The 25606-nt window shown below is 41.5% G+C and overlaps 1 protein-coding gene across 1 annotated transcript in view; it reads right to left on the bottom strand.

Moving 5' to 3' along the window:
* Positions 1-25580, bottom strand: part of MECP2 (methyl CpG binding protein 2) — a 65572-nt gene extending 39992 nt beyond the window's left edge. The window contains exon 1 of the mRNA XM_014533248.1: positions 25465-25580. Coding sequence (XP_014388734.1) covers positions 25465-25528 — 64 coding nt within the window. The 5' untranslated portion in view covers positions 25529-25580. The remainder of the gene's footprint in view (positions 1-25464) is intronic.
* Positions 25581-25606: the final 26 nt, after the last annotated feature.

Below are 25606 nucleotides of genomic sequence, written 5' to 3'. Positions count from 1 at the left end.
AACTGGCCTCCAGGTTTAACAACACAAAGGTCATCATTCGTATCAGCAAAGGACTGAGTAGAGAGCATATGGAGAGACGTAGTGGAGTCTTGCTGGAAGAGGGAGGCAGAGAAGCTGGAAGGGTGGTGGGGCCAAGAGAAGCTTCTGTCAAGGTGGGAGAGATAACAGCAGGCTTTTAGGGGGATAGGAAGGACCCAACTTTGAGGGAGAAATCTCTAATGCAAGAGAGGGCTGGAGAGATGGCTCAGAACAGGAGCAGGAGTAAGGGCCAAGGAGAGCACTGGGGAGAAGGAACAGGGGCAGATGCTAGTAAAGAGATACAGGGCCTGCAGATGTTCTCTCCAGATTGCTTCCCTGCCTCTTTGGGAACTAAGAAATGAGATTATCAGCTGCAAGATGGTGCGATAGCTGATGAGGAGGGTGGTAGAAGCAAGGAGAGATTGGGAAATTGCAGTATGATGGCTGGGCAGTGTGAAGTTCTCCTGAAGCGGATGTGAACTTGAAATGAGAATAGTCAGAGGGCCACATTCAGCTGTATAGCAGAACAGGTATGGGGCAGATGCATGACTGAATTTCAGCAGGGGTGGGGCTTCGCTGGTTGAATATGACAAAGCAAGAAAGTGGTGAGGCTTGGAGGTGGTATGCCAGGAAGCATTAGGACTGCCTGGGAAAGAGATGAGGGTACGAGGGGAGCAAGGACCAGAGAGAAGACAGAACCATCAATGGTGTTTGAGTGCCACTGAAGGCAAAGGATTATGGAGTTGGGTATAGAGGCTGTGAGCTGAACACATAGGAGAACTCTTATTTTGCAGATGATAACAATGACTAGGGCTAAATTTTCTGGCACCAGCACCAGCCATTGTAAAAGTTGTTTGACTTTGAGAAAGAATGAATAAGATGTGGCTATTCTTTGGGGAAAAAAAAAAACACAACCACATATTTTTATTGATCTCAGAGAGGAAGGGGCGAGGGAGGGAGAGAGAAAGAAACATCAATGAGAGAGAGAGAGAAACATCAATGATGAGAGAGAATCACCGATCGGCTGCTTCCTGCACACCCCACACCAGTGATTGAGCCCACAATCTGGGCATGTGCCCAGATCGGGAATCGAACCGTGACCTTCTGGTTTATAGATTGAGGCTCAACCAATGAGCCACATCGGCCAGGCGAGATGTGGCTATTCTTCAGAACATGTGCATCTTTAAAAAGTTGTCCTGAATACACAATTGTAAGTACTTTAACTTATAAAAATGTTTCATTTCCATGTTGAGTCACAGAACAAGGTACAGAAGTACAGAATTGATTTAAGGGAATACTTAATGTTTTTCTTCCTTTATTTTGTTTATATTTTATTTTTATTTTCTTAAAATATATTTTTATTGAGTTCAGGGAGGAAGGGAGTAGGAGAGAGAGATAGAAACATCAATGATGAGAGAGAATCATTGATCAGCTGCCTCATGCACGCCCCCTACTGGGGACCGAGCCCACAACGTGGGCATGTGCCCTTGATCAGAATCGAACCTGGGACCCTTCAGTCCATAGGCTGATGCTCTATCCACTGAGCCAAACAGCTAGGGCTATATTTTATTTTTTTAAATTAAAATTGAATTTATTGGGGTGACAAAACCATACAGATTTCAAGTGTACAACTCAACAAAACATCATCTGCACACTGCATCCTTCGCCCCAAGCAAAGTCTCTTTCCGTCCCCATTTATCCCCTTTGCCCACCCCCCCTTTCCCTCTGGCTATCACCACACTGTTGTCTGTGTTTTATATATATGTTTTCTTGCTAAATCCCTTCACCTTCTTTCATCCAGCCTCAACCCCCCGCCCCGCACCCCGACAGCTGCCAGTCTATTCCATGCATCCATGCCTTTATTTCTATTTTGTTCATTAGATTCCACATATAAGTGAGATGATATACTTGTTTTTCTCTGACTGGCTTATTTCACTTAGCAAAATAATCTCAGGTCCATCCAGGCTGTCTGTCACAAAAGGTAAGATTTCCTTCTTCCTCTTTTTTTTTAACAGCCAAGTAAGGGAACACTTCATTTTAACTACACAAACTTTCCAGTGAATAATGAGAGTTGTCCTATTACCGCTGCCAGATTGTGACAACCAGACGAGTTATGTGGGTCCTAAGTAGAAGACTACTTAGGACAAGATGAGCATCTCATTAAGTCTACTGTGAACTCCTTTAGCTGAACTACTGTGGTCATGCCACACAGAATAGGACTGAATTGGCACTGCCCATCAACTTATAGCTCGGATTCCACTGAAAACAACCATTCAGTGGGGATCCTGGCCTTCCCTGGGCCCTTTTATCCTAGAGATGGACAGGCTTCTATAGTGGATTCAATGGTAGCCCCAACAAGGTATGTATGTCTTAACCATCAGATCTATGAATGCAACTTTATTTGAAAAAGGGGTCTTTGCAGATGCAATTAAGTGAAGAATTACAAAATGAGACCATTTAAACTTAGGGTGAGAAGACACACTAGAGAAGGCCAACTGAAGATGGAAGCAGAGATTGGGGTGATGTAACCACAAGCCAGGAATGTCTAGGATTGTCAGGCAGCTGCCAGCTGCTAAAGTGGCAAGGAAGGATTCTTTGCTAGAGCCTCAGGAGTGAGTGGGCCCTGTGACACCTGGATTTTGGACATCTGGCATCCAGCACTGTGCAAGAATATGCTGCTGTCCCTGTTGCAGCTGTCACATAAACTCACCAGCTTCTACTTGAGCTCTGATTCTCACTAGACTCCTGAGCTTTAACAAAGGATCCATGTGCCTTCTATCCTCTTGCTTTTACCAAAGAGGAAGTGCCTACCCCAAGCCCGCCCTCAGATGGTCACTCTTCATGCACGGACTCTACTCTGCAACTTCATAGGGCCCCATGTCTCCTCTTCTTTTTTTCCTCCTTGTGCAAACACGCTCTCATAGCCACCCATCTGAAAAAGACCCTCTGCAACCCCACATCACCTTTGACCCCACCCCCATTTTTCTGGTCCTCATTACAGCAAAACTTTTCAAAAAGAGTTGTCTATAACCAGTCTCCATTTCTTCACCTCCCACTTACCCATTTATAACCTAACTCTTCAAACCTCAAAGAAACAAAGTACACAGATGTATAAAGAGGAAGAAATATCCCACAGAGATGACAGTAGGAGGGGACTTGTGAACAGATGAGATGTATTTCACAAATTTCTAGATGCTGGACGTAAGAGGAACATGTTGACTAACAGAATAGAGCAGAATGTAGTACACAGGAGCTACAAAGGAGATGAGAACACCAAAGAGGTTCTTAGATCAGAGCAGACTGGGGGCAAGCAGTGCCCCTCAAACTCTCTCATGTCATACTAGTCACCTGGTGGGCGTTGCTGACCATCATATTCTGACCCAGTAGGTTTGGGATGGGCACTTCCAGCAAGCTCCCAGGTGAAGCTGATGGTACTGGGGCTAGTCAATGGAGCACACTCTGAGTGGTAAGGTGCCACTTCCTCCCACGGGCAAGAAACCAAAGGGTCTTTTCTCAATCAATGGCTGGAACTTTCTCTTCCTCCCAAGACTCCTGGTGTGGCTGGGAGCAAGCAGCCCAGGTGAAATCCACCTCTTTCTGGTCTCTGAGGGCTGACCCCTGTCTTATTCCCCACAAAGCCAAGTCTGATGGTCAACCTGCTCTGTCCTGTTCCTCAAATAACTCCTACTTCAAACCTCCGCTCTGTGGAGGGACCCTGCAGAAAATGGGCAACTCCATCAGAGCAGGAGCAGTGTGCCAGATAACCAGGCCTCCTGTCTCCAACGCAAACGGCTCTTCAAAATCAGGGGAAGAGACCCAGCAACATGGAAGAAAAACAAATTCTGTCCATAGAGTAGAAATTCTAGAAGATAATACAGCCATAAAACCAGAACAAAAACGTCCAGAACAAGAAAGAAACAGACAGATGATAAAAGAATTCAGAGATTTAAAACGGGTTAGTTACAAATACAAAGAAACAGTGTGGCACTGTTTACAATAGGAAAAGACTGAAAGGGACCAAAATGTCCATCCTCAGGGAGCTGCTTGACTAAAGCATGGTTGATCTATACAACAGAGTCTATGCAGCAGGAACAAAAAAAAAATGAAGAAGGGAAAGTTCTACACTGCCATAATAAGGAGTGTATCTATGCTGATATGGAGTGACCTTCAGGACAGACAAAGTGAGAATAAACTGAAAACAAGATGTAAGCCTGACCACGTGGCTCAATGGTTGAGCATCGACCTATGAACCAGGAAGTCAAGGTTTGATTCCTGGTCAGGGCACATGCCCAGGTTGCGGGCTCAATCCCCAGTGGGGGGGGGGGGGGGGAGGGGGGAGTGCAGGAGGCAGCCAATCAATTATTCTCTCTCATCATTGATATTTCTATCTCTCTCTCCCTTCCTTGCTGAAATCAATAATATATTAAAACAACCAACAACAACAACAACAACACAAGATGCAAAACAGTATATCCAGCATGCTAACTTTGTGTGTAAGAAAGGAGAAATAGAATTACTGGCTTATCTTTGCAAGAGGAAACCATAGAAGGATGAGCAAGAAACCAATAAAAATAGTCACCTATAAAGGAGTGAGGGAAATAGGATCAAGGGGATAGAGATGGAAATGTGACTTCTGAGTATACCCTTCTATTTTGGCTTGGTGTTGTTGTTGTTTTTTAATTCAAGCCTATTATACTAGACATCAAATTACATTTCAATAAATATAATCAGGACAAGTATAACAAAAGACAATTACAAAAACCATACACGTTTACATGTACATAAAATGTGTGTATAGGGTATTAATATAAATAAACACTACCACAATCATAACTTTTTGTTATTCCACTAATATAAAGAATCACTACTATAATCATAACTTTCTGTTATTCCACAAACTAAACAAAGATCAATTAGTAGCAATTCCCTGTATTACATTAGGCATGATTTCTGAACCATTAAATACTTTATGTAGCCCCAAAATAGGGATAAAAAGCAAACCATAAAATAACAAATAAATCTAACTATATATCAAATCAATAACATAACCAGACAGAAAAGGATTATTCCAAGTGACTTTTCCCCAACATATTGTAAAGAAAAATTCAAACATACAGAATAATTGAACAAACTGTATAAGAACACCCACATACTCATCACCTAGATTCTACCGTTGTTGACATCATTCATCCATCCATTAATTCTTCTTATTCTTTTTTTTTAAAGTATATTTTATTGATTTTTTTACAGAGAGGAAGGGAGAAGGAGAGGGATAGAGAGTTAGGAACATCGATGAGAGAGAAACATCGATTCAGCTGCTTCCTGCACACTCCCTACTGGGGATGTGCCAGCAACCAAGGTACATGCCCTTGACCAGAATCGAACCTGGGACCCTTCAGTCCGCAGGCCGACGCTCTATCCACTGAGCCAAACCGGTCAGGGCAATTCTTCTTACTCTTGATGCATTTCAAAGTTCATACAGCAGTACACTTACACTACTGCATGCATATCATTAATTAGAGTTGAAAATTCATGTCCTTTTTTCAGGTAAAATTTACATCCGCTAAAATGACAAATCTTAAGTGTATAATTTGATGAGTTCTGTCAACTGCATGCACCTGTATAAGCTAAACCCTGATATCAAGATAGATGTCACCATAGCCACATTAAGTTCCCTGGTACCACTTCCTAGTCAGCCCCACCTCACATCCCCAACAACATTTGGTGTTGTCAGTTTTGGCCATTGTGGTGGGTGTGTACTATTACTTCATTGTGCTTTAATTTGTATTTCTTTGATGACTAATGTTGAACACTTCCTCATGAGTATACTGGTCATAATTCAGAGGCCATAATATGTGAAGTATCTATTAAAATCTTTTCACCTTTTAAAAATAAGTTGTCTTTTTACTATTGAGTTGTAGGAGTTCTTTTTTTCTTTTTTTAAATATATTTTATTGATTTTTTTTTTACAGAGAGGAAGGGAGAGGGATAGAGAGTTAGAAACATCGATGAGAGAGAAACATTGACCAGCTGCCTCCTGCACACCCCCTACTGGGGATGTGCCCGCAACCAAGGTATATGCCCTTGACCGGAATCGAACCTGGGACCCTTGAGTCCGCAGGCCGACGCTCTATCCACTGAGCCAAACCGGTTAGGGCAGGGAGTTCTTTATATACTCTGATACAAGTCCTTTGTCAGATATGACTTGTCTCAACTATTTTCTCAGTGACTTTTCGTTTTCTTTTTTATATGTTTTTATTGATTTTTAGAGATAGAGGAAGGGAGAGAGAGAGAGAAAAACATTGTTCAGTTGCCTTCCGCATGCACCCCTATCGGGGATTGAGCCAGCAATCTGGGCATATGCCCTGACTGGGAATCAAACTGGCAATCTTCCCATGCACGGAACGACACCCAAACAACTGAGCCACACTAAGGCTAAAATTAATTTTTATGTATGTTATGAAATAGTGTTGTGTATTAAATTGTGTCTTCCTCAAAAAAGATACATCCTAATCCAGTACCTATAAATGTGACCTTATTGGGAAATGAGGTCCTTGCAGATGCAATTAACTAAGATGAGTTTATCCTGGAGTAGGGCGGGCCCATATTCCAATACGACTGGTGTCCTTATAAGAAGACAGCTATGTGAAAACAGACACACACAGAGAATGCCACATAATGAGGAAGGCAGATACTAGAATGATGAAGCCACAAGTCAAGAAACACCAAGATTGTTAGCAAACCACCAGAAACTAGGAAGAGGCAAGAAAGGATTCCCCTTGACCGGAATCGAACCCAGGACCTTTTAGTCTGTGGGCCGATGCTTTACCCACTGAGCCAAACTGGTTAGGGCCAACAGCAAATATTTTGTCACCATTTGAGGTGCTCATTATACCAACTCCTTACTCTAGAATTTGGTAATTAATTTAGTAATTAAAGGCAAAGATTTAGCATTTATACTGCCTTTTTAGAAGGAAAAATAGTTCCTCCTTACCTAAGGAAGGAAAGTTCTTTACTGAATGCCAATATTAGAAGTAGAAGAGATGACAGAATTAGAAAACCCATCATTTGTAACACCAATGTAATAACAGCTGCAGGCAAGGATCATCAATGAATGCTAAAATCATTAGGTGAATGGCTGTTGGGCAACAGGATCTTCATATGGTGCCAAAGCATCACACCACAGATTACTTGTCAATTACAATAGGAAAACTGTATATCCGCAATGGAGAAATTTGGCAGTAACCTCCTTCTTCAACCAAGTGGTAAAATGTTGCATCAAGAACCACAGGAGAACCAATCAGTCTGATGCTAATACAAAATATTCTTACCCCAAATGTTTACCTAAACAAACCCGCAGATATAACCTCTCATTTACAATTAATGTAAGGAATAATCAGGAAAAGAAACACATCTCAAATGTGGGCCTTCTGTAAGACAACTGGGCTGGTACTTCATAAAGTCAATGTCACAGGTGGACTGGAGGTAGGGAGGCTGTTCTTGTTAGAAGAGACAAAAGAAGCATATGCAAATGCAAGGTATAAATCTTAATTGGTTACTGCCTGTCCGCCCCCCCCCCCCCCCCCCAAAAAAAACCCCACAAAAACACACCACAGCTATAAAAGACACTTGGGGTAAATTACAATTTGGAATGGCTGTCTGATAACATTGGAGAATTACTGTTAATTTTCCGAGATCTACTTGAGACATTATGCTTATATTGGAAAATGTCCTGATTTTCAGATGTTTGCTGAAGTACTCAGGGATGAAATGCCATGCTGTCTGCGAATTCCTTTCAAATAGTCAGCAAAAGGATATAAAAATACACATAGCAATGCAAACCAAGCAAATATGTCAAAATGTCAACAATTGATTCTATGCAGTGGACACACAGGCTTCGCAATAAGTTAGAAAAAAAAAAGATTGGGCTGAAATAAAGAATTTAACAGAAAAGGTAGAAAATAAAGTCTAGGAGATATCAGAAAATCCAGAGCAAAAATTAATAAATGCAAAATATGAGGGAAGATCAAGACAGAGGACCAATGTAAGAAGTCCAAAATTAAGCGAACAGGAGTCTCCATAAGAAAGAAAATAAAAGAATGGAAGCTAACATATTTTAAAAAAGACTTGACAATAGACAAAAGTATTCTCCAGGGAAGAAGCGAGTAAAGAAAACCACCTACAAAAGAACCACAACTAGTTTGTTTCATTAGTGACTCTGCATGCTAGAAGACAATGGTAGCAATGCCTTCAAAGTTAGGAGGGAAAATAACTTTTTTTTTCTTTTCTAATATTGTCTTTATTTATTTAAAAAATCTTTATGGTTGAGAGTATTACATATGTCCCCCTTTTCCCCCCATTGACCCCTTATAGCCCATCTCCCCCCCACCCCCAGGCCTTTACCACCCTATTGTCTGTGTCCAAGGGTTATGCATATACAAGTTCTTTGGTTGATTTCTTCCCTCCTGCCCACCCATTCCGGTCTTCCTTCTGAGATTCGACAGCCTGTTTGTTCCATGCTTCGATGTCTCTGGATCTATTTTGTTCAACAGTTTATTTTGTTCATTAGATTCCACATATGAATGAGATCATGTGATACTTGTCTTTCTCTGACTGGCTTATTTCGCTTAGCATAATACTCTCCAGGTCCAGAATGGAAAATAACTTTTAACCTTGGAATCCTATTCTTAGCTAATCAAGTAGAAGAGCAAAAGAAAGGCATTTTAGACATGCAGTTACTCAGAAGACATGTCTGTTATAATGCTTTTGGGCGCAAGTAAGAGAAAAGCAAATTCAAAATAGCTTACAAAATTCAAAAGTGTATTCTTTCACATAACTGGAAGCCCAGAGCTGGGGCAGGCCCCAGGTCCCTCCTGTCTCTCTACTCCATCATCCTTGGTGAGGAAGTGCTGTCCTCAGGCTTGGTCCCTCAGTCTGAGGTTACAGAGTTGCCAGCAGAACCTTCCTTGTTTACATACAGTGAGGGAAATAAGTCTCCTCTGAACATGCCACTGAAGCCCCTCCCTTCAGTCTGAGTGGACCAACTGAGATCTCAGGTCCAGCCTTAATCAATAACAGTTCCTTGCCAAGGGAATGCAATGTGTGGAATGACTTCAGGATCCTTGCTGGAGTTGGGAATAATGTGGAAAGGTGAGTAATACCAGGGTTTTATAGAAACTGGATATGGGTAAGCAACAGTGTCCATTTCAGTTTACTACCCATGCACCCTCTCTTAGCAAGTTATTTAAAGATGTATTCCAGAAAACAAGGAGTAAACCAAGTAAAAGATAGGGATTTTGTGAAACAGTAGTTCAAACCCCAGAGCTCAGAGAAGGGAAGATCCAGGTGGCAGTGTGTACAACCTTACAAAGCAAGTACTTGTCCAGATTGCAGGCCAATAGAGAGCTCTGAGAGGAAGGCCTTTAATGGTGAGAAATGCAGAACTGCAGGCAAGAAATAGCATGGCTGAGAGGATTTTTACGAGATCAGGAAATAGTAGTAAACGAAAGTGAAAAACAATCAGAAGCAGTGGGAAAAACAAAGAACTGTACAAGAAAGCCAAGGTCCAAATATAAAGCAAGAATTTTAAGCAGGTGGTAGAGTCTAAGAAAGGGAGATTGTGATTCTAGACCTATAAAGAAATGTAATCTTCACATTCATTACTAAGCCTTATGGTGAACAGTAGTTACATATGTGTAATAATGTCAATGATGTTGACTTGCTTTCAACTTTAGAATTAACCTATGACCACTGGATGTGGTTGCAGGGCAGGGCATAAACTTAACAATTGTAAGAATGGAGCCCTGACCAGTTTGGCTCAGTGGATAGAGCGTCAGCCTGTGGACTCAAGGGTCCCGGGTTCGATTCTAGTCAAGGGCATGTACCTTGGCTGCGGGCACATCCCCTGTGGGGAGTATGCAGGAGGCAGCTGATCAGTGTTAATCTCTCATCGATGTTTCTAACTCTCTATCCCTCTCCCTTCCCCTCTGTAAAAAATCAGTAAAATATATTTAAAAAAAAAAGAATGGAACTGATCAAGTATAGCTTTTAGGAGGTAGAAGTGGGGGGACATGTAGAAGGAAAATCGGGTAATTAATATCCTCATCTTATACATACAGAGGGAAGTGCCATATGGACTAAAATAGATGGAACAGGAACCACTGTTTAAAGTTATAGAGAAAATGTGATTATGAATCTCAACATGGGAGGTGATGTAAGCTAAGTCATCCTCTTTCATTAATCCTCACCAGAGGATATTTTTCCCATCGATTTTTAGAGAAAGTGGGAAGAGAGACAGAGAAGGAGAGAAACATCGATGTGAGAGAGACACATCTATTGGCTGCCTCTCAAATTCACTCCGACTGGGGTTGGGGATTTAGCCTGCAACCAAGGAATGTGCCCTTGACCAGAATCGGATCCGCAACCCTTCAGTCTGCGGGCTGACGCTTTAACCACTGAACAAAACTGGTCAGGGCGGTCATCCTCTTTCACTTCAGGGAGCTAATATAATCCCCCAAAGTTGGCAAGTGAAGAAAAATGTATAAGCATATAATTTAGTTTTGAAGGTAACCATCAAAGAAACTAAAAGTAGAAAACGGTTAAAAGCTGTCATCTCTGGGTCATGGAACAGGAATGGGAAGGGGTAGACTGTTATTTTCACCATAACCTCTTTTGAGAGAGGTTATGTTGTTATTGAGTGGCTGTAATATTTTGATAAAAACTCAAAATCCAAACCTAACCCTCAATAGTTTCCTACTACTCTGACATTAACATAAAAAATCCTGCACCAAGCCTGTCAACCTTTCTGCCTGCATCTGTCACCACCCCCCCCCCCACTAAAATCCTGCTCTGCTCCAGCCACACAGGGCTTAAGAGCCTCTGATGGCCAAGCTCCTGCCAGGCTTGAGGGGAGAGGGTGCTTCACACATGCATTTCTCCTTTGGAAAAAAGCCCTCATCCACTCTGCACCTTGCCCAACACTTCTGTCCCCCCTTGATTTCCAGCTTTGGCATTGCCTCCTTATCCCTCCCAAGGCTGGGCTGTTCCTCCATTACATATGATCACAGTGAGCACCATGTATTTTTCCTTCAGAGTACTTAACCCACTGTAATGACATAATTACTTGTGAAATATTTAAAGTCTGTCTCTCCTGCCAAACTTAGGCTCCATGAGGAAAGGCACCACTAATCTCAGTGCCTGGGGTACCATACACACCTGACTCTGTCATGGAACGAATGGCTGATGACAGCCTGATAAACTGCAGATCCGTTGGCATGGAGCAGCAAGGAACTCAGTACTCAAACTGAACTGTATTGGCCAGATAAAAAAGTTACTAAATGTGGAACAATCCCATCATTTAGAATTGAGTTTCATTTTAACAAATAACCTTATGAAATGCGTGTAGGTGAGGAAGCTGTTCAATATATCACCCAAAGTCCTGCTGCATCCATCTGAGAGGTAACCTGTGGCTTGGATGGAGGTCTTAGAAGTAGAGATGGTTCTGGAGTACCTTTTGAATGTAAAGCCCCACAGGACTTGCTGGTGAATTAGAGGAAGGTGAAGGAAAGAGCAGAATCAAGGACAACTACTAGAATTTTTTATTGGTAACTGGGTGGATATTGATGTTGTTTACTGAGACAGAAAAGACAGGAGGTGAAGTAGATTTAAATGGCGGGGGGAAAGCAAGAGTTCTGTTTGGGACTTGTTAAGTCTGAGATGTCTATGAGCAACTCAAGGGGAAATACTGAAGAGGCCATCCAATGTGGGGCTTAAGAGGGAGGTTAGAGATGCAGGCACAGAGTGAAATCATCAGCACACAACTGTACCTGTCATTCAGAGCAATGAAAACACAGACACAATGGAAATGCCTCTAATTAAGTCAAGGCATAACTATCAATGAAATGTCAAGTGGTCATTAAAAATGATGGTGTAAAGAAAGACATTATCCAGATGTTATCTATGTAGATAGCAGATTTATGCGCAATTCTTAATGTTCCTCTTCCTACATTTTCTAAAAAATTTTTTCATCAGGTATTATTTTGGAATTAGAAAATACAACTAAGTTATTTTCCTTTTAGGGAAAAGTGATGATACAAGCCTATTTTTACTGACATGGACAGATACAACATATCATTGAAGAAAGAAGGCAAGTTACAACTGCACATACTATATGATCCCATTTATCTAAAACAATATGCATACTAAGAATTCTTAAGCAGTTTTAGTTGCATTACATTTTACATAGTATCTGTAAAAAAACAAACATGTTCATAAAAATGTTTGATACAATAATTGGAACTAAGCTTTAAATGTCATCTTATCTCCCTTTATTGCACCTGTGCTTTAGGGATTTCCTTGGTCTCTTTATCCCCCACATACTGACTACTCAGTGCTGGCTGTTCTTCTATTTGTAGTTGCATGGTATAATGTACACAAAAGGTGTTTTTTTAAAAACAATGTATTTTTTATTGATTTTAGAGAGGAAGGGACAGGGATAGAGATAGAAACATCAATCGGCTGCCTCCTGCATGCCCCCACTGTGGATCAAGCCCGCAACGTGGGCATGTGCCCTGACCAGGAATCAAACTGTGATATCCTGGTTCATAGGTCAACACTCAACCACTGAGCTACACCAGCCGGGCACAATAGGCATTCTTAATCTTTTTCTGCCATGATCCTGTTGGCCCTCTGGAACCCCCTCCTGAAGAATCTATTATTTTTTAAAATATATTTTTATTGATTTCAGAGAGGAAAGGAGAGGGAGAGAGAAACATCCATGATGAGAGAGAACCATTGATTGGCTGCCTCCTGCATGTCCTGCACTGGGGATCAAGCCTGCAACCTGGGCATGCGCCCTTGACTGGAACTGAATCCGGGATCCTTCAGACTGAGGCCGATGCTCTATCCACTGAGCCAAACTGGCTAGGGCAAGAATGTTTTGAAATGCATAAAATAAAATGCAGAAAAATTTATTAACAACATACTTTGAGAACTGGAGCTAGAGTAATATGGGCTTCTTTAGTAAACCATTAAATATCCAGATCTAGAGGTGGATCAAACAACTACCCAAAGTTTGAAGGAGTGATGAGCACAAATGATATTTCAAAACATCTGCAACTATAATACGATAGCATCTTTGATCTCTATTGGTGACAAAGTCACAGGTACTCCTCACACTACCATAGTCTGTTGCCTACAGTCACCACTGAAGGAAATCTGAATTTTCAGTGAGAGGTTGGTGAAAATAAAGATGGAATGTTTTTCCCATTCAAGGTCACAGAACCCCTGAATTCTCAGAGCCCTCGGTCTAGAAAGATACACACCAAATAGTAACAGCAGTTTTCTCTGCATGGAATTTCCAGAGTAATTTCCATATGCATCTACTTTTTTTTTTTTACAATGTTTTACTTGTGTAATTAAAAAAATAAATACCATATTCTGCTTGCTTGCTTTGTCTTAACCCGGAAGAGTGACTAAGAAATTTTATACAGTTGCTTACAAGCTACATTAACGTTTTTTTTAATAGGGTGATACCACTGAAAGAAGACTTTCAACCTTCCCTAACCACTTAGGTATTGAGGACTTTAATCATTCCCATGTTCTTACAAATCTAGAAAAAAATTCACTAGAATTATTTACTCTAGAGTTAAAAGGAACAAAAAGACAAACTGTCACAACTGCAGACGTATGTCTATTTTTTTTGCCAAGTGCAATTCCCAAAACAGCTGAAAATATTAGAGCAAATTAGTACTTAATATGGACTAATACCTTCTGTTGTTTACAAAAAACACGAAAACCAGAAACACACGAAAATTTATATTTAAAAAACAAGTTAGTAAATACGCATAAATTTAAAATACAACCTGTCAAAGTAATGTCAAAACTTGACCTGGCTGGTGTGACTCAGTTGGTTGAGCACTGTCCCATGCACCGACAGGTTGCCGGTTCAATTCCCGGTCAGGGCACGTGGCCAGGTTGCGGGCTCAATCCCTGGTCAGGGTGCATGCAGAAGGCAACCAATTGATGTTTCTCTCTCACATTGATGTTTCTTTCTCTCCCTTCCTCTCTCTCTAAAAATCAATAAAAATGTATTTAAAAACAAAACAAAAACTTAACTACCACTAGAAGTCTCAGAAAAACCAAAATGCTTTAAATATTTTCAAAAATAACTCACCCATACAAAATCAGTTCATGCTTAAAAATGCTCAAGTTCATATTTTAGCAGTAATGTGCAATGTTGCAAAGGAGATTAAAACAAAGAGAAATGTGCATATCTTAGAAGCCGGCTTTGCTTTCTTTCAAATCTAAAAATAAAACCTTTAAACTGTCCTATTAATAAGTCTAGAAAATGGATGCCTTTTTTGAGGAAAGCTTTAACAAACACAGAAATAAAAATATCTTCTCGGTTAATAGGACCAAAGGATGTAAACATAAACCAGATGTCAATCCTCATTTCTCTACAATTCCATTCAGGGCTCTGGTGGGGCTTCTGCTATAAAGATGTTTCTACAGCACAAGGAGACATACTAAATGAATGTGTGCATAGAGCAACATGGACCAGGCTCAAAAGCTAAGTATTAGTGAAAAGAATAACTTGCAAAATGTTACAGCTCCAATACCACCCTGTAAATTTGCAAAAACACTTTCGAATGTTATATATTGGTTATGTGTAACAGCATAAAGCTTTCATGGAGCGTGGAGACTATCCCCATCATCTTTGGGGAACAGGCTACCTTGGGGAGGCAGGGCAGCAAGTGTAACCACAGGCTGGGATTTTGCAGGAGTTGTCACATTTGAGTTTCATAAAAGGAGGCTGATGTAAATTGGACAAACTGTTAATATTTCTAAAGTCCAAGTGAAAAGTACCCGAGTAGCTACCACTTTGAAGTCCTGCAGGATAGCAGGACTTCAAAGGCAGGCACACGGATGGGCAACGAGGAAGGCTCCAATCACATCTCCTTAGTCCATGCTCACAGGGATTACAGTGGGCCATCCACAATGGCTTGTCAGGGTGGACCTGATCCTTGACAAGCCAGGGGAAAGCTTGTTTACACACTGCTTCCTTCACGATGAAAGTCTTGGGTAAAAAAAAAAATTTTTTCAAAAAACAACAACAGAAGAACTAAGCTTGAGTTTGGTACCATAGTTGACTCACACATCATACAAGCTCTTGCCCTCTCAGTATTGAAGATCAGAAAATAAAGTGTGTCGAAGAAGGGAAAGCCTTCTTTTCAAGAGTCTTCCAGGGTCTCCTGGGGGAGAAGTGGAGAGATGGAAAGTTCCATGAAGGGACCTGGAGTGGGAACCCTCAGGGCCTGATGGGTGGGTGGGATGTCAGTTCAGGGCAGATGGCCTCCAGAGCACTGAGGGGTGGAAAGGGGACATGATGGATAGCCAGAGGGCCTCACATTACCTTCTGAGGCTTGGGAACATCTTCAAGTATGATGCAGCTTGGAAGGAAAGCTGAGACTATTCAGCACAGTTGTAAGGCTGTCTGATTTCCTACCAGCACACTGCAAACAGAACCACTCCCAACCCACAGCTTGACTTGCTTTGCCTGTCTCATTCACCTCCACACTCCAAACTCCTCAGACCCAGCCAAACAGTTCTCTCTGGCCCAAGCCTCCATATATACTGGTCTCTCCTCCACCCGGAACTAAGCTAATGTCTTGGGGGTCACTTTCCAAAGAAGTAACTTCCCTCACCCCACTCCCATGTACCCTTGATTTAGCAATATCTATCAAAGTTTAAAATGCATATACCTTTGATCCAGCAAGTCCCATCTCTAGGAATTTCTCCTATACATATACTTGCTATAAGCAATATGGTATATGTACAAGACTATTCACTACAGCATTAATAAAGTTAAAAACACTGGAAACAAAAATATCCACCAATAGAAAACTAGTTAAATTATAGTGCATCCATACAATGGACTACTAAACCAACCCTTTTAAAAAGAATGATACGAGCCCTGGCCAGTGTGCTCAGTGGTTGGAGCATCAGACCACACACTGAAGGGTCACAGATTGCAGGTTCTCATTCTGCAGTGCTCATTCTGGAAGATTCAAGAAAATAGTGGATCTTCACAAAAGTAGGTTTTAGATAATCTAGGAGGAAATTTACAGGCCGAGTACAAGAGGCAACCAATCAATATCTCTCTCTCTCACATCAATGTTTCTCTTCTGGTTTCTCTCTTTCTCTCTCTTCCCCTCCCTCCCTTCCATTCTCTCTAAAAATCAATGGAAAAAAATCCTTGGGTGAGGATTTAAAAAAAAAAAAAAGAAAGAGAATGATATGGGTGTATAGGAACTGATACCAAACAATCTCCAAGATACATTAACTAAAAAAAGCAATCGCAAATGTGCACAGTATTTATAGTGTAAACACACACACCCAAAATATATACATAAACACATACCTGTCTATATATATAAAAGGCTAATATGCAAAGTGTCCCTGCAGGAGTTTGACCAGGAGTTCTATCGCTCGCTATGACATGTGCTGACCACCAGGGGGTAGTGCAGAACGAAGGAAGGCCCCAGCTGGCAGTCGGAAGGTCCCAATCGGCCCTGATTGCTGGCCAGGCCTAGGGACCCTACCCGTGCATGAATTTCGTGCACCAGGCCTCTAGTATAATATATATAATAATGAGGTATCCAATTTCATAGAGACAAAGTATAAGGGTGATTGCCAGGAGCAGGGGGAGGAGGAAGGAATGGGGACTAATGGTTTAATGGGGACAGTTTCACTTTTGCAAGATGAAAAGGGTTCTGGAGATGCATATTGGTGATGGCTGCACAACGAGAATGTACTTAAGGTCTCTAAATTGTACACTTAAAATGTATAAAATGGTAAATTTGATATTACGTATTATACCACAATTTAAAAATCACACACACACACACACACACACACACACACACACAAATAGAACTGGTAATGATGGCTGCCTCCAGGGACAGAAATGGATATCCGGAGACCGGATGGCAAGGAGATCTTTTTTTTTATAATGGTGTTGGTGTTTATCTCTTTTTAAAAAATATATATTTTTATTGATTTCAGAGAGGAAGGGAGAGGGAGAAAGAGATAGAAACATCAATGATGAGAGAGAATCATTGATTGGCTGCCTCCTGCATGCCCCGCACTGGGGATCAAGCCCGCAACCCAGGCATGTGCCCTTGACCGGAATCGAACCTGGGACCTTTCAGTCCATAGACCGACGCTCTAGCCACTAAGCCAAACCAGCTAGGGCAGCAAGATCTTTTATCATATAACCTTTAATACCACGTTTTTCATTCTGTACTATATACTCAACTATTCAAAAAATCATTTTTAAAAAACTCAGCCTTATATAAGAAGCCTTTTCCTTCATCATTTATATACCCTTTTATTTATTTAAATATATTTCATTGATTTTTTACAGAGAGTAAGGGAGAGGGATAGAGAGTTAGAAACATTGATGAGCAAGAAACATCAATCAGCTGCCTCCTGATTACCCCCTACTCGGGATGTGCCCGCAGCCAAGGTACATGCCCTTGACTGGAATCGAACCTGGGACCCTTCAGTCCGCAGCCCAACGCTCTATCCACTGAGCCAAACCGGTTAGGGCTATACCCTTTTTAAATAAAAAATATTTTCAATACAAATCAGGATTTCACTTCGGTTTTGTGGGTATTTATTAGATTTAAATAATGCAAGTTGTAAAAAATTACACTTGTTCTCCTAAGATTATATTCACCAAAAGGCTGTCTTTATATTTATCAGCCTCTACAGGAAAGCTTCAAAATCATCATAGAAGAAAATTACCATTTTTATCAGTACGTAACTTTTATTCTATCATAACAATCAAGCTCGCTGAATATAGAACTGTTTCAACAGCAAAAAGCCCTCATCATAATTCAAGACAAAAATCACCCTGCAATTACATGAGTTATAAAACAAACTATGCTTTATGTTGCAGTCTACCCTAAAGCTAAAACTTATATGTCAGAATCATACACACACACACAAGCACAGCCTCTGAATTTCCTCCTAGATGATCTAAAACCTACTTTTGTGAAGATCCACTATTTTCTTGAATCTTCCAGAATAAGCGCTGCAGCCAGTCAAGAAGGCAGCACTTGCAGGATCCAGTACCACCCCTGGCTCAAAGCAGGGGCTCAAATATTTGTTGGGTGAATGAATAAATGATTATCCGCTGACAGGCTTGCCACCAAGCCTCACAAAGAAAAAATTCAGAAAGAAAAAAGTAAAAGATACTTTGTTCACTTGAAGTCAGCACATGATAAAGGTGAAGACTGTATTACTGGTTCACCAAATAACTATGACATAACTGGCTAAGTGGGCTCTATTCCTCATCCTATCCTAAAGTTAAATACAAATTGTTATTTTTAAAAACCATACAAAAAACATAGGACAACTTACCTATAAGATCCTTTTGTACAGATCAAATATGCATGTGTGAATACAGCATATCAAGCCTTTTTAAAAATCAAGAAAATGTTTTCATTGATGCTAGAGAAAGAGGAAGGGAAATGGGGTGGGGGAGAGATCTCAGGGGACCAAACCTGCAACCCAGACATGTCCCCTGACTGAGGATCGAACCGGCAACCTTTTGGTGCATGGGACAATACACAATCAACTGAGTTACACTGGCCAGGGCTCAAGTTTTTTATGAAGAAAGATAATATAGATGAATATTGATGTGTTCAATAGTAGGAAAGGATTTCTAAGTATAAAGTAAAAGGAGAAATCATAACAGAAATCTTATATATCAAAAGACAAGCAGAATCAAAAGATATATGATAAAGTAGGAAAAAATATCTGCATGATGGAAGAGAATTAATATCCTTAATACATTGAGAGTTTCTACAAATTGACTTAAAAATATCTCAATGGAAGAATGAGTGCAGAACACGAACAGGCAATTCACAAAGACCAAATACAAATGACCAATGATTACTGAGGTTCAGCCTCAGTTAATAACCCAAAGAGCAAAAATTTAAATGATGGCTAGCCAATACTGGGAGGGTATGGGGAAGTGGCACTTTCTCAGACTGTCATGGGAACTGGAATAGCCATTTAGGAAGATAATGTGGTGGTACCGACCAGCAAGTTCAAGTCTAAGCAGTTGTTCTTCAAAAAGACTGACAGCCCTGACCAGTTTGGCTCAGTGGATAGAGCGTCGGCCTGCGGACTCAAGGGTCCCAGGTTCGATTCCGGTCAAGGGCATGTACCCTTGGTTGCAGGCACATCCCCAGTAGGGGGTGTGCAGGAGGCAGCTGATCGATGTTTCTCTCTCATCGATGTTTCTAACTCTCTATTCCTCTCTCTTCCTCTCTGTGAAAAATCAATAAAATATATTAAAAAAAAAAAAGACTGACATATGAGTAAGTTGAATCCAGTAGTATCTTTAATAGGAAACCATTGGGAAAACCAATAGGGGGACAATGCATGACAGAAAGTTAGTATCAGACTATAGTGCTATTTAACAAAAATGAGGCAGAGAGATAAATATGTATAATACTAACCTCATTTTGTTAAAACACAAAATGTGCATATTTGTATAGCCTGAGAAGAAGATTCAGAAGGATCTACGTTAAGCTATTAACATGGTTACTCTGGGTAGCAGGCACATAGAGTAACAGAAAGCTTTCATTTTTTACTTGATATACTTTAAAATGTATGTATCCATAAAAGTATGTATTCTTTTTATAGCTTCTTTAAAAAGAAGAAAATTAGTAAGATACAAGCACTCATCTACTAAAGACAGGTTCTGTCCTTTGAGTATTCCCTTCAAAGTTCCTTGATGCTCACTCAAATCGCTGTCTTTCCCATTCATAAGTAATAAGAGATATTTTTAAAAGATCTCTTCCTTTCTATACTTTTTAGAAGAAATTGTAGAGTCATCACTGCATGTTTTATAAAATCCAGAAGAAACCCATTTACCGCCCATATTACATTTAGTCCACACAATTTCTGAGACAATGCACAAAGCGCCAGCCACACAACTCCCACCAGCATAAATACATGGAGTACAAAGAATGTCCTGTCAGCAGGGCCCAAGGCATACCCCACAGCAAAGGGGAATGACAATTTGAGTCATAGGATCAGGAGTCAAAACCAAATTTGGGACTTGGCAGCAGTGTGATGCTCTTCCCTTCCCTTCCACACCTTCTATTCTCCTCTGCCCAAACACTGCCCCTCAAATAGTCTCTAAACAGGCTAAGATGTCCACACAGCTTTAGACTGAGATGTCAGAAACCACTAGAGACACAACAAAGTGCTACTTGGGAGTCTCAGCTGGAATCACAGTGGTAGCATATGTGTAAACTCACATTTTTTTCTTAAGAAAAGAAATGGAAAAAATCAATTAGAATGTTTTGCCTTACCACATGGAATGTTTAAAATCCAGGTGTCAAAACATCAAATGTGGAGTGGCCACGGATTTTTAAAAAGCTTGAGATACTGAGCCTGACAATTGAGAAATGAAGGAACCACTCATTTTTACAAAACTTAAGTCCACACAAGGGCATCAAAGTAGCCAAAAGTGTGGCTGACAGAGCACCCGAGTGTCAGACCTCCAACAGCTTGGATCCCCAGCTTTTCAAAAAGCATTCATTCTGCTCTAGAGTCTCAAGAGCCAGACATGTGTCTGAGTGTTCTCTTTAGTTCCCATGGAAGGAGTGTGGCAAGTACATGCCATTAGCCATGGGCTCCACTGTGACAGCTTTCAGGAGGCTATCCTTCCAGGGGACCATACACCAGTTCCTGTATCCGAAAATACATTACCACTGCTCACTAATGTTGACCAGAAGTCATTTACCCAAAACCAAAGCAAACAAAGCACCATGCTGAAGACCACTGGGCAACAGCAGCAGCGGCAGGTGAAAAGCTCAGTCAAAGTGCTCTCAGCTCAGCTGACCTGCCTCAAGGTGAACTGAAGTTGCAGATCACCAGTTCCGGCTCTAATCTGACGCCCGCCCCCAGATCACGCTGTGGCTACCAAGTAACCCTACCCAAACTGACCTTTCAGGGCTCAGGGAAGTGACTTTTTTTTATTATATGGCACAGTTTGGCACAGTTATGTCTTTTGTCTTTGGGGTACTTTTATACTGTCCAAGAGTAGTATATCTTATTTTTTTCCTTGTTTTTATTATTTTTTTAAAAACAGATGGCCAAACCAGGACATATACTAAAAAAAAAAAAAGGAAGGTTACTTACCTGAGCCCTAACATTCCAGCTACCATGGAATCCTGTTGGAGCTGGTCTACAGAAGCAAGATGTATTCTGGGGAGTCACATGTCACATCAAAGCAGGAACTGGTGAGTCTGTATTTTTATGGAGCCTAAAACAAAGAAAATCGTAAGTTGAAAGCCCCCATTGTGCTGCACGACCTTTTTCCCAGGGCTATTTGTGACATTTTGAAGATAAACATATAGACAAAGTACTATGCTATTTCCCAGCTTACCTAGCTAGAAACAAAGGATAAACTGCAAATTACTGGCACATAAAACACGGTGCTAAAATAAAGGAAAGATTCATGCGTTAGAATCGATACTATCACAGATCTTGTCACTTCTGAAGGACACTTCGACACTATAAAGCATATTATTAGTGATGATCTCTGGTACGTATTTCTTATACCATGTCATACAGAAACACTCAGGGATAGAATGCATGTTCAAGAGAACATGCAACATTAATATCTCCTCCTCAAAAGAACACGTGAAACCCAGAGGCAAAGTCTCCCTTCGTTTTCAAGCAGCTGAAGCTGCAACAAGTTGCTGTAACATCATGTAATTGGGGCTGTCACCCTAAGAGAAAAAAGCAGCATCAATGGAAACCAAGTGCCCTGGGGGATCCAAAGCCAACCTCCAAAATACACAAGTCTGACTCAGAGCAATCACTTTTAAAAAGCCTCTCGGATCAGTAAATTGCAATGTTCAACAAGCTGAGTTATTAGTTTGACAGTTTCTCTTTTGCTCTTGAACACATGTTCAAAAAAGGACTTTTGTCATCACATTTTTATCATTAAGATAACCATCATTTCCTTGTTAAAACCTAAACTGGCCCATATTAGCTAATCTTGGATACCTCGCTGGCCCAAAAGTAGCACTTTCATCTTTACGCTAAAAAAAGCCTAGTGTGTACAGCTTAGAGAGACTATTCACACAATTACCTGTGTAATCAAACGCAGAGGAAGGGCAACACAAACCAAGTCTTTTACTTACGGCTGGTCTGTAACTACCAGGATGGTTCCTAAAATTATCTATTGAGGTGCAGTGAGGCCTTACAATTCTCTTAAACAGTCGAGTCATAGAATGCTTTGAAATCCCCAAAGTCGAGGTAACAGTATTACTCAGTTAGCTATATAATAAAAATCAAACTGGTATCCTGGCTGGGAGGCCCTGGAAAAGCCACAATTTCTCACAGCCACAATTGTTTTTCTACTTATACACTGAGGGAGCTGGACTAGGTTCCTTCCAGCTTTGAAAGTTTAAGATCTTTAATTAACCGAAGATTTCATGGGGGAAATAAAAGAGCCAGCAGATGAGAGCAGTTAGGTGAAAACCCAATAAAACAGTGATTTGCAGGTCCATATATATAACACCCCCAGCTCTTAGGCAAGGAAGACAAGTGACCGCTTCCTCAGGCTTGCTCCCGAGAGTCCAGACTTCTGCAGTAACAGCAAAACAGCTACAGTGAGAACACATCCATATGCCAGCAGACCCAACACAAGTGTGCCTTGAAAAAGCTATAAAGGCCAAGGCTTTATTCTCTAACAGAATAGCCACTTCGCCCTTTGAGTGGGGATGCCCTGCCCACCCCCAAATTCCCATTTCCGGTCAGGTCCCCTACACACCATACCTACCATCAAAGTGGTGGAACCAAGTTTTTAAGCAATGGCATTAAAGTCAAGTTTTCAATAGGTAAAGGTTCCTTGCAAGAGAAAGGCAGAAGAGAGCAGGTAAAGGCAGAGAAGCACAACCTTTGTGTGAGTGAGCCCAAATAAGAGGGACCCATTTACGTCTGTCGTAACCAAAACAAGGTAGAAGCACAGTGGTGACAATGGCAGTTTGCCTGAACAGGGCTGGTACGGAAGCATTGAGGACAAGGTCCTTCCATTGGAGCGGCAATAATGCTCTACCCAAGAAAAAAGATTGTGCCTGTCGGCCATAGGAGGCTGGTCTCATGTCACCATAACAGAGGGCAGTGAATACAAGGAAGTGTCCTGCCAAACTCCCTGAAACTTGCCTCCATTCTAGGACTGTTCTTTACCCCCGTTCGTTTAAAACACTAGTTACTACAAACGTCAAATATCTTCTGTGATTCTCCCCTCCTCGCAGATACTCAGGCAACCTGCCAGCAAACTGCTCTTAGCCATTTAAATATTTCCACTGATATTCACCTTTATAAAAGATTACTAGTTGCAGGACACAACATTTATCATGCAAATAGTCCCAGGCAGGTACATTAGCGGTGGAAACCGGCCTTGAGACCGGAACTAAAAATTTTACCTCTGCTCTTCTTTATTCTAAGTTAAAGAAGTGAGCTTCTCACTCCATCTCTATGTGGGGGAAGGAATATTTGGGTGGGGGCAACATAATGCTGCAGTCATCTAGTCAGTTTTGTCAACCACCACAGCTTGCCTCCCCGCCCCACTAGATTCAGCCACTCAGAGGCAGGGCAGACAGGGAAACAATGACTCTGGTTAGAAACTGCAAATAGAATGCAAAAATTGTATTTTAACCCCTCCAATACAAAAACAGTAGGGTTTGACTGCATCATGCTCTGTCAGGTGCAACAAAGTACTCTAGGTTTAAAGCATTCCAGGCAAAATTCTAACAACAAGAAATAGGACAGTGTGATAAGCCAGTACTAGCAAGCAAGCCGTCAAGCTGTTAGGACATGCTGACTTCAGATGCCACTAGGAACTTTGCAGAGAAACTATATTCTGGACGCTGCCTGTGCTGTTTTAAAGGGCTGGGGGTATAACAAACAACTAGCTGGAGCGCATCTGAGGAGGCAAACACATTGCCAACAACGGCAAAACAAAGCAGAGCCCTTGTCCTGTCACATCTCAGGTTCAGAAGTGCATACTTTGGAATCTTTGTCAAGTGAGGCTTGTGTGTCTGTGTGCGTGGACAGTATGTACCTCAGTGATCAGCCACCTAGCTAACATGCTACAAATGGGTGCTCTGTGGCGACTTACTTAATCAACTGTACTTGTACTAGATTGATGTGCCCTTTAAAAGGAAGTGTTTCCTAGGCTTCCTGACTAGGATTTTAAGTAGAAGTCCTAAAAAATCCCATTTCCCTGAATCCCAGAGGGAAATTCCCAAAAGACCTAAAAATCCAGACCCTGCATTTTTCATAAGGATCCAGCATATTTCAAAAGACCCAAGAGATCAGCTCAATCTTGTTATTAACTGTAGTCACTGAGATCCAGTTGAAAAGTCCAGCCACAAAACCCAAATTTCCCCTCTAGAGTAATAAATTCACCTATTAACAGCGAATTTTACTACCAAGGTCCGACTATGCTTCGTTTTTCTACTACGCCTACAACTTGTGAGAGTTCTACAAAGTCTAAGCCACTTAGCAACACACACGGTTTGGCTCCACGATCACCAACCACCCCCTTAATTTGATCCTATCATCTCATTATTTAGGATAGTGATCCCACACAGCAGACACAACGTGTGAACACAGCAGACACAACATGTGAATAGCTCTGCAAAGCCCATTCCTGTTCCTGGAAAAATAACCAGAAGCACACATCTGCCTGACCATGAGTCAGGAATATCAATGTTGTGGTGGAGCCCATTTCTGCTGGGACCAATCCACACCGAACACACAACAGAAGCGACTGCCACAGAGATATTCAAGAGCAAGCTTCCCCCTCTCGGGTCCATACTTAGCAATGTCATACACGGTCTCCTCTGTAAGAGCACTCTTTTAAGACTCTTCACAATGACCTCTTAAGTCTTCAGTGCAAAGCCACAGACACATTGCCACGCCATGTAAAAGTCACCTGAGTTTCAGTTTGGGTGATTCAGTCATAACCACACTAGAAAGAAAATAAACTTTCAGGGACAAGTGACAGGAACCACAGCGATGAGATGAACTTGCCCCATCTGGTATTGGTGATCTTCGCGATCCAAGACTATGGGAGCCCGTTACAGACTATGTCCCATTCCACTTATGTAACTGGAAGATCGCCGGCGAAGGGGGGAGGATGGAAGGGCACTCATATTCTGAGGCCACAGCATCCCCAAAGACCCCGGGGGCGCGCTTCCACAGAAGAGCCTCAGGTGCTGCCGGACACGCAATCCCCTACCCACGGCTCCTGATGGGAACTAGAACAGCCTCTTTAGGATGAGTTGTGGGACCAGGAGCACAATATCCAGTTCCTTTTGTGGGTTGACAATAATTCGCACCTACTTGTTCCTGCTAGATAGGAAAGGAGATGGTGGACGACTCGCTCGCAACGGGGGCAGAAATTCATGGAATGGGCGAGAAGGAGGGGGAGGCAAAGCCTGGAGATGGGGGTGAGCGCGCAGGAGCCCTTGTGGCGCACTCTCTC

This window comes from Myotis brandtii, unplaced genomic scaffold, assembly GCF_000412655.1.
Source record: "Myotis brandtii unplaced genomic scaffold, ASM41265v1 scaffold959, whole genome shotgun sequence".
Classification (NCBI taxonomy): Eukaryota; Metazoa; Chordata; class Mammalia; order Chiroptera; family Vespertilionidae; genus Myotis; species Myotis brandtii.
The sequence above is the reverse complement of the archived record's forward strand: the minus strand, read 5'-3'. Positions and strand labels throughout refer to the sequence as shown.